Here is a 9,706-nt window from a genome sequence, read left to right as displayed (position 1 = left end):
TTAATTCTGCTGACCCAGGGGCACCATTGCCAGGGGACCGATGAGGAGGACATGGATAGGCTCACCGCCACTTTGGAGTCCGACTCTATCGAGATCTTCTCCATGCGACGCTCCAAGCATAAGATAAGACCATCATGAATAGCTCTTACCTCCGCCCTATTGTTTGTCCCCACTCCGTACGCAGCAGAAAACGCGAAACCCAGGGAGACCAACTGCCCAGCTGATGAACTTGCTAGAGTAGGGAGCTCGAGACATGGGGATATCCTCTTCCAAGGCGTGGAAGACCTCCCCACCAACATTCGTGGCCGGATCTTTCTTGACAGAACAGGCCTGGGCAATCTTCACATTGTTTAGGCTTTATTGATCTCTTGTACACGATAGGCGTGGTTCGCTACCCGCTACCTTTTTGTTGGGACCTGGCCAAATGACTGTATCTCCATTTCATATATATATATATATATATATATATATATATATATATATATATATATATATATTATATATATTCTTCCTTTTAAAAAAAAAAAGTTTTCCAAAAGACACGGCATGAAATCCCGCGGACTCAAATTCGACTCAGCTAGTTTTAGAACAATTAATGACATAAACATGGATTTTTGATTGGGCCTAACTCCTTCGCCCCGACTCTGAGTTGCGACTCATCCAAAAAAAAAATAAAAATGGCATCCAAGTAATTGAAATTATAGATTTATTGGAACCGTTCACTTTATGGTCCCCGAATGGATCTGTTAACGGAGATTACGGGAAAATTGTATGTCTTCATAATTATCAATACGAAAATACATGGAACTCTAGATATGCGTATGAAACTCGTGTCAATCTACTCTACAATTATGTAAAGCTGGCCCACTACGTACTAACAGACAAATGGCCATGACCATTGATTAGTGGCATTCAGACAGACGGTTCAAAACCAAAAGCCAAAGATCCTATTCAACGGAATAGATGGTCAAGATCATCGGTTCAGCTTTATTTTATAAGATCACAGCTAATTCATGGTAGTGCCGAGCAGATAGGATATCTCCATTGTCCCGACACGCTTTAGGCTTATTGTCCCGCAGCTTAGGTCTACCTGAGCTCAGCATCAACTGCGGGTTTGAAGCTCGAAAGGCCCGCCAACTCATTAACGGCATCGACGACTCCTTGGATCCTCCCTGCGATTTCGATCAGTAGCGAAGTAATCACGACAAGAGGCATGACCTCCGTAAGTGGAAAGTTGATGGTCGAGATGCATGGGTTTTCCTCTTCCTCCATTGTTTCTATTGATGGAGGCGGCAGCAGCAGTTGAAGCTGGTAAGGAAGAGATTCCAATGCATTTCGGAGATCTTCTACGGCGCCATTCATCTCTCCAACTAAAAACTCTATGTTGGAAGATCTTCTCATTCTTTTGGTTGTGGTCGCCAGCTCTTTCAAGACTGTGGAAGATTGGGAGCTTAGTTTAATGCATGCGTCGCTGAGATGTTTCTTCATGAACTCGGGTGCCTGCACCATAGTGGCAATTCCGATTTTAGGTAATGCGTGTGTTGAAAGGGTCAAGTCCATAGTTCAAAAATTCATTGACTCGGCTTGAAACTCGTCCGAGTCAATTCACCCACAACCTCGATTGATCGGCGAGGAGAGCACCTACAGCCAGAAAGTACTTGATTTTTTTTTCCTCCATATTATTATTATTATTAGAGTTTAGAATAGGTTTATACTTTATACATGACTCAATTGAGTTTATATGGGTTTAACACATCCGAGTTATCCTTTGAAAAGGATGAGACTCATAACCGAGTTGACTCAGTGAGTTCTCAGGGTACACAGCTGAGGTTTTGAACAATATTTGGACTGATGAAACTAGATTTTGAACTTCAGAACATCAATAGTAAATCTTTGGATGATTTAATGTACCTTAATCTCTGAATTGATGGAACTGTTAAGTGCTTCTAATCGATAAGTGCAGCAGCGCGTTGCCGCTGCGATCTTGAGATACTGCTTCCATGGATGCCGAAACCAGAAACGGCCATGTGGGGGCTCCCATCGTGCGAAATTGGCCTGTATAGATAGCCGGATCCAGATCAAATCGAAGAAAATTGAGTAAAAAGAAAAACCCAAAAGTAAATTTCTTGGTTGATTGAAGGGTGTGTTTGGTTGCACCCAATGTCATGAAATTTTGCACCAAATAAGGCTGATTAATCACGAAATATCATAAAATTTCATGATATTTGGTAAAGCCCAATACGCTATAATCAAATTCAAATGATTCTACGCCTCACCAGCGATTCTTCGGTGGCCTTTGAATTGAGCACGCTTTTGTAGCCTTGTGATTTTTGACCAGGCTCTTTGTTGTCTGCTATATTCCCACTTTCATGAAAATATTCGGCCACACATCCTAATATCCAAAAAAAAAAAAAAAAAACTCTGAAACAAATGATGGTATGGCTTGCAAGTGAGCATGTGTATATATGTATATATGTTGAAACTGCAAGCTAGAGAGAAGATATCATGAAGTGTTCATAGATGTACGTATGTATGTATATATGTATGAATATGCAAAAGCCCATACCATCTAAAGAATCGGCAAGCTTTTCAATGTTACAAGTGATCAGTCGGTGGAGTTCTTCACCAGCCCAGACTGGACAGATTAAAATGCTGATGAATATGCACATGAACCCTCCTATGGCAATCGTGGATAGACGCTGGTGGGCCAACTCAAACAATTCGTCCTCGCGATGGCCCGAGATGGAAACCAGGCTAAATGTGAGGATAAAGATCAAAACACCATAATCGAATCGGGCTTTCACTGTAGGAATGAATCTTAAAAAGGTTGCTGTGGAAACTAGAATGAAGCAGATGGGAAACGAGTAAGGATTAGTATTTGTATTTAAAAGGAAAAAACAATCCACAGGCAATGTTGTATACCTATAAGGAAAACAAAGACACCAAGAACCACAGGCTTGGCCTTCTCGCCGGATTGGCTTGCAAGCCAATGAACAATGAAGCCGAGGGCTCCGGCAACTAGCGTCGCCATTCCTCTGTTTAAGCCTTTGGAGATCGTTGCACCTACAACAGCACGTAAGGATATTTTCATCAATTTATTTGAAGATTTGAAGTTTGCACTTCACAAAACAGTGTCACAAGTATGGTTTTCTATCTGCATTTTGCCGAAGAAACCCAGCAACATGCAGTTATGCATCAAAACTCAACATGGAAAATTTCAGCAGTCCAATCGTCCTTGGAATGATCTGCACCATCCGATGGATGACCACACCTCTTGTATAGGGATAGATGGTGAGAAAATGTTGTGGGAAATTGTCCACATAAAGGCCCATTGCCCATGCAGAAGATGGCTGATTAACCATCCAAACCCACCTGCGTGATTATAGATCAGGTGTATGGTTAAGCAAAATAATTCTTTACACACACACACACACACACACACACACATGACAGATGCATACACTAGTTGCATGTTTTTTCTTTACACAACCCTTCTCTATATTTTGATATTAGAAGTTGTATTAATATTCTAATATATCAAGAATACAAAAGGCTAGTTTTTATACATAACATATAGGATGTATATATCAGCTCCATTATCAAAACATGTACATACCAACTGTGTATTCGAAGACTACTATGACGGTGAAGATGGCCCACATGGCCGTTCCTCCAACACCATCGTACAATGGCCTCATGTAGTAACACAGGGACACCAATGTAAGTGCCAACCCCACTTTGAAGCAATGGAAAATCCTTCTAGGATCATCAACAGCTAACTTCCTTATCTTCTCCCAAAACCTCCACACTTTCAATTTCAATGCTAAAATCAGCCCCAACAGCCCTATCCATGCACTACATATCCATGAAGATTCCACCACCTGTTCGTCCGGCGTCCCATCAGATATGGTCACCGTCCATTCTAATCCATTTGAGGTTCCATTTGTGTTTGCCATTATAATTAACAAAAAGATTTCGTAACTGGTGGTAATTGAGGATATGCTCAATGGAAGTAGTTGGTAAATAGAGAATTAATACTCGGAAGAATTACAATCAGTGCTCTACTGAGCTGATGAAAATAAGATCGAGGAGCTTGTTTTAGATAAAAAATGACTAAAGGTTGATACTGAGAGCTAGGTGGAAGTAGTGGATAAATATGAAATACTTTAAAGAGATATTATCGATAGTAGAAAGGATAAAGAAATGCCAAGAAAGGATGATTGTACGCAAGCAAGTACTTAGAAAGAAAGCAAATTGCTCTTAGAAAGCTCGAAGCGATATGTCGTAGAGAGGGAGCTTGTTCTGTGGGTGCCTCACATATAAGCCTTATATAAGTGCTAATTTCACGCTTGGATTTTTTAAAACGCTCATGCAAGGCTTGGGAATACGTGTACATTCGACATGGGTTTTTCATAGGGATTAACATTTACACCCAACCTAATGGATTTACATACACTCGTTTCACATTTTAGGAATTTGAGATATTACAAGTTTGTACTGCCTCAATTTCTAAGATGGCCAAATGGGTGTCTGTTATTTGATTTGAGAGGGTCCGTTATTTGTAGATAGTGGATCCGTTTCGAGTCTTACCATTATTATTATTATTATTATATTTTCACTGGACGGTGCTTGTTTTCTCACCTGTCTCCACAAGCATCAAAAAGCGTTGTATTATTTTTTTTTAATGCCATTCACGTTTCCTGGACCGGCCAGGTGGGACGCGGATTAGATACTGACAGGTTGAGTAGCGAGTCGGCTACTGAAGTTACATCACCAAGTTCCGTGGCCCCACTATGATGTATGTGTTATATCCACACCGTCCATCCATTTTTAGATATCATTTTAGGGTATGAAGCAAAGAATGAGGCAAAAATAAATATGTAGTGAACCCTACCAAAGAAAACAGTGGGGAGAGTGATTCCCACCGTTGAAACTATCCTAAGGCCCATCATAATGTTTATTTGAAATCCAACCTGTTTAAAAGTTAAAAAATACATGAAATAAGGGGAAACACAAATATTAGCTTGATCTAAAACTTTTGTGGCCTTTAGAAGTTTTTAATGGTGGGCGTCACTATCCCATTGTTTTCTGTGCTAGGGTCCACTGGAGCTTTGGATTTAATTCGTTCTTTGGATATTGCCCTAAAATGATCTCTTGGTGGAATGGTGGGGCCCACGAAATTTGCTGACATCACTTCAGTAGTTAGTCTCGCTACTCAACCTGTCGGTAGCTAATCGGCGCCTGGCCAGGTGGGTGATGTAGAGCAGGTTACAGGCACTTTCATGACAAAGATGGACCAGATAAGGCCTGATTGGAAGTGGAAATGATCAGGACCATTGGAACCTTACAATTGTTATATCTCACGAACCAGAATAAGTTTTTCAACATATGACCATATATAATTTTGGGGTACAAGTAGCTACTTTAGCTAACTAACCCACTACTTTAGCCAACTAACCCACTACGACGAGTTGCCCACGCTAGATTTCTGAGATTCCATCGCGTCGATGGTCTAAAGTCTATTTTATTTTTATTTTACTATAAATAGTAAGTCTTAGTTGGCATATAACATTTAATTTTGAGTCGTAGGAGTCATGATCACCATGATAAAGGACTTAGAAAAGTTAGGAGATTATGATAAATTGGACACTTGTTATTTTTGGCCAAAAACCATAAAACCATGAAGTCTAGTAGGAGTAATGATTGTCTATTTATAGTAAGTCACTTTTCTAGAGAGTTTGAGTCTAAAATTCCATCCTAAGATTGAGTTCACTATTTAAAGAAATGTAATTTCATTTTTTTAAAAATCACCAATTAATTTATTTTAAATTTATTAAAAATTATTATTATTATTATTATTTGTCATTCATGTATTCGAGGAATATCTGCAAAGAGTCTAGAGAGCATTGTGGATTCAAAGTAGTTATTTCCTTAGGAAGGGGGTGATGGACCTCACCACCATCATGGGCCAACCATGGAAGGACCATGCCCAAAACATCTTCTTGATCATATTCCTAACCTTTTTAAAGGACGTGAATTGCCTATGCCACATGCGGGTAGGAAGTTCCTTTGGGTGGAAGCTATATACGTGGGCCTGCAGAGATGTATGCTAGAAATCCACTCCATCCATCAGTTTCTCAAGCTTGAAATAGTTCGGGAGGCCAAAAATCAGGTGAATCCAAAACTCAAGTAAACTACATCACATGACATAGTAGGGGTTGAACACCTACCCTTGGAAACTTTGTGGGGGCCACAGAAGTTTTGGGTGAGTATGATATTTGCGTCTACAATTTATCCCAGTGCTAATAACCCTGTGAACGGTTTAGATGGCATTTAAACATCATGGTCATCTCTAGAAAAATTTTAATTGATGAAGTTTTCATTCCCATTGTTTCCTGTTGCATGGATCAACTGAGTTTTTGATCTGCTCGAGTTTTTGGGCTCAGCTAATATTTTGAGCTTGATAAACTAATAGACAGAGTGGAATTCTCACGGGCATCCACGTGGGTCTCACGTGGGAACTACCAGTGGGAGGCGATTCGCGTTTCCTTCTAGAAGATGTCCGTACTCTCATCTACTGAAATGTTCTCACGTTCGGCCAGAATCTTCAACCATTCGTTTGAATCACCGACTCATGAGCTCAGCTTGTACAATCTGAAAATCAACGAAACATGGGCCCGTCGTGAGGTTGCATTTTCAATTCTTACAAGCTTGGTGCAGAGTTCAACAACTGACGTCGTTGGTCTGTTGGGAGAATTTGAAGGGACTAGCCAGCTGACCTAGGCCTCCTTTACCGTTGAATATGGCCATGAGTTGATAGTTGCAATTGAGGAATTTATTTATTTTTCGGAAGGTAGAATTGAAGAGATTTTTGAGGCACGGTCAATCCACGTTGGGCCCAACGTAATGTTCCATCCACTAGTGCGATCTTTAAGCTAATGTTCCACCCACAATGTGCCCAAAAAGGGATGTAGTTTAGTGATCCCAACACCAGCCAGCTAAATGTCGAAGTTATTAAACCATGCGAGTGAGTGAGGCATGAATGTATTTTCTGACCGTTGTTTAATTTCAGTTTAAAAAAATGTTGATTTTAATATATGCAAGTATTATATATATATATATGGTAAACAGTCAATGTTGTCTTTTAAGTATGAGAAATATGTTTATAAAGAAGTTTTAAATTATATGTATTTTGATGTATAGAGGCCAGTGGCCGTGATTTCTGGTGGAGGGTTTTTATTGTTTGTCACATTCAGTGATGACTATTACAGAAAAGTATGAGTGTATTTTATGACAGATAAATCTGATGTTTTTACCAACTTCAAACAGTGGAAGGTGATGGTGGAAAAATAGTTAGGGCTAAAGGTGAAAATATTGAGTACAAATAATGGTGAGGAATTCACTTCTACGGAATTCAATTGGTATTGTAATGATGAAGGGATCGTGAGACACAATACGATGCGCTACACACTAGAGCAAAATAATGTAGCTGGGCGGATGAATCAGGCTCTCTTGGAGAGGGCCTGATGCATTATCAATAATGCTGGGTTGGGCAATGAATTGTGGATTAGGGTTGTAACACGACTTATTAATTGATGAATCAATATCCTTCTATGGCCATTGAATGTAGAATTTCAGAGGAAGTGTGGCGTGGTCAATAAGTAGACTACTTAGGACTGCATGTATTTGGTTGTAATGGTTACTCTCATGTACTGTTAGTTGAGAGATATAAGCTGGACCAAATGGCTAAAAAGTACATCTTTGTCGGCTACGGTAATAGTGCGAAGGGTACATGTTATTTGATTAGGTTACATGGAAAATTATCCTTAAATGTGATGTTAAATTCGATGAGGGATTATTATTCTGTAAGGATAAACATAAGAAAATAGAAAAGTTGGTTGTGGATGTTCAGTTAGAAAAAGATGAGACACATGCTGATACTGAGATGTAGACACATTTACATGAGTAGGTGGAGCAACCACCTGTGAGAAGGAATCCACTACATGATTATAGGTTACTAGCGAGATATAGGGATGACTCAAATGATGCATTTGCCTTTATTACGTATGAGGGAAATTCATCTACTTTTAGGATGCTCTTGATGAGTCAGATGCCGAAAAGTGAAAAACAACGATGAATGATGAGATAAACTTCTTATATAAAAATGAGACGTAAGAACTAGTGAACCTTCCTATCGGTTGTAAAGCAATCAAATGTAAGTGGATCTTTAGGAAGTAACATAATAAATACAATGTAAGGTTGGTAGCTAAGGGATATACTCAGAGAGAAGGTGTGGACTACATCGAGGTATTTGTGCCTGTAATAAAACAAGTATCGATCAGATCGTATTGGTGCTACTTAATACAATCTCGAACTGAAATAAATGGATGTAAATACTGCTTTTCTGTATGAGAAATTTGAAAAATATATTTACATAAAGCAACCAAAATGTTTCGAAATACAAGGGACAAAGAATAATGTTTGCAGGTTGAAAATGTCATTGTACAACTTGAAACAGTCGCTTAGGTAGGGATATAAGAAATTTGATTATTTCATGGTAAGTCAGAAGTTTACCAGAAGTGAGTATAATCATTGTGTCTATTATTAGACACTAAGTGATGAGAATTTCATTATCTTGGTATTTTATGTTGATAACATGCTTATCGCTAGTCATAGTATGTCTGAGATCGACATACTGAAGACTCAGTTATTAAGGATATTTGAGATGAAAGATCTACTAGTTACAAAGAGAGTTCTCGACATTGACATACACAAAGATAAGAAGAGAAGCATGCTATGATTATCTTAAGAAAAATACCTTGAGAAGGTATTGATGAAATATGAGATGTACAAGGCAAAGCTGGTCAGTATTCCTCATACGACTCATTTTAAGATATCTTCTAAAAAGTATCATACATCAAATGAAGAAAAATATGCTATGTTTCTTGTGCCTTATTTGAGTGCAGTTGGCAGCTTGATGTATGCTATGATTTATACAAGATCAAATATTTCACATGCAGTGGGTGTTGTTAGCAGATACATATTTAACCCCGACAAATAATACTGAGAGGCTTTAAAATGACTATTTTGATATATTTGAGGTACGCAGGAGTATGTCTTATTATTTGAAAAATCAGGGGACAAGTTAATTGGTTATGCAGATTCAAATTAAGAGGGCAGTGTGGATAATAGAAGGTTGACTTTCGATTAGTCGTTTGTGCTTGTAGGTGGAGCGATTAATTGAATGTCGAAGCTTCAGTATGTGGTGATTCTTTCTACAATTGAAGCTGAGTATATGACAATAACAGAAGCATTCAAGGAATGTGTTTGGTTGAGAAGAATGATAAATCAGTTGGGGCTTCTGTGCCAATCAATTGTGACAATGAAAGTACGATCAATTTAGCTAAGAATTTTATTTATCACTTACGTACTAAACATATTGATGTGTGTCATTATTTTATCTGGTATGTGCTTGAGAAAAGAGGCATGACTCTAGAGAAAATCTACACAAGTGTGAATTTGTTTGACATGCCTATGAAGGTGGTTCCCACAGAGAAGTTGAAGTTATGATCAAGTTCTCTGAGCCTGGTGAAATAGTAAATGGAAGACGGAGTGTGCATGAGAAGCGATGGTGGGGTTATGAATCATGATGGAAGGCGGAATTAGAGATGATGATTGATAAGAAGCTATGAAGCATGAAGACATG

The 9,706-nt window shown here is 38.8% G+C and overlaps 1 protein-coding gene across 1 annotated transcript; it reads right to left on the bottom strand.

Moving 5' to 3' along the window:
* Positions 1–852: 852 nt before the first annotated feature.
* Positions 853–3,971, bottom strand: LOC131232963 (aluminum-activated malate transporter 10-like). The gene is made up of 6 exons (XM_058229505.1): positions 3,617–3,971; positions 2,923–3,063; positions 2,567–2,839; positions 2,277–2,392; positions 1,912–2,055; positions 853–1,500 (listed from the first exon to the last, which is right to left on the bottom strand). The coding sequence occupies exons 1-6, from the start codon at positions 3,954–3,956 to the stop codon at positions 1,087–1,089; spliced, it is 1,428 nt and encodes a 475-aa protein (XP_058085488.1). The 5' UTR covers positions 3,957–3,971; the 3' UTR covers positions 853–1,086.
* Between the last annotated feature and the right edge of the window lie 5,735 nt (positions 3,972–9,706).

The sequence above is a fragment of the Magnolia sinica genome, chromosome 18, assembly GCF_029962835.1.
Source record: "Magnolia sinica isolate HGM2019 chromosome 18, MsV1, whole genome shotgun sequence".
NCBI classification, from domain to species: Eukaryota; Viridiplantae; Streptophyta; class Magnoliopsida; order Magnoliales; family Magnoliaceae; genus Magnolia; species Magnolia sinica.
This window is presented reverse-complemented; position numbering and strand designations above follow the sequence as displayed.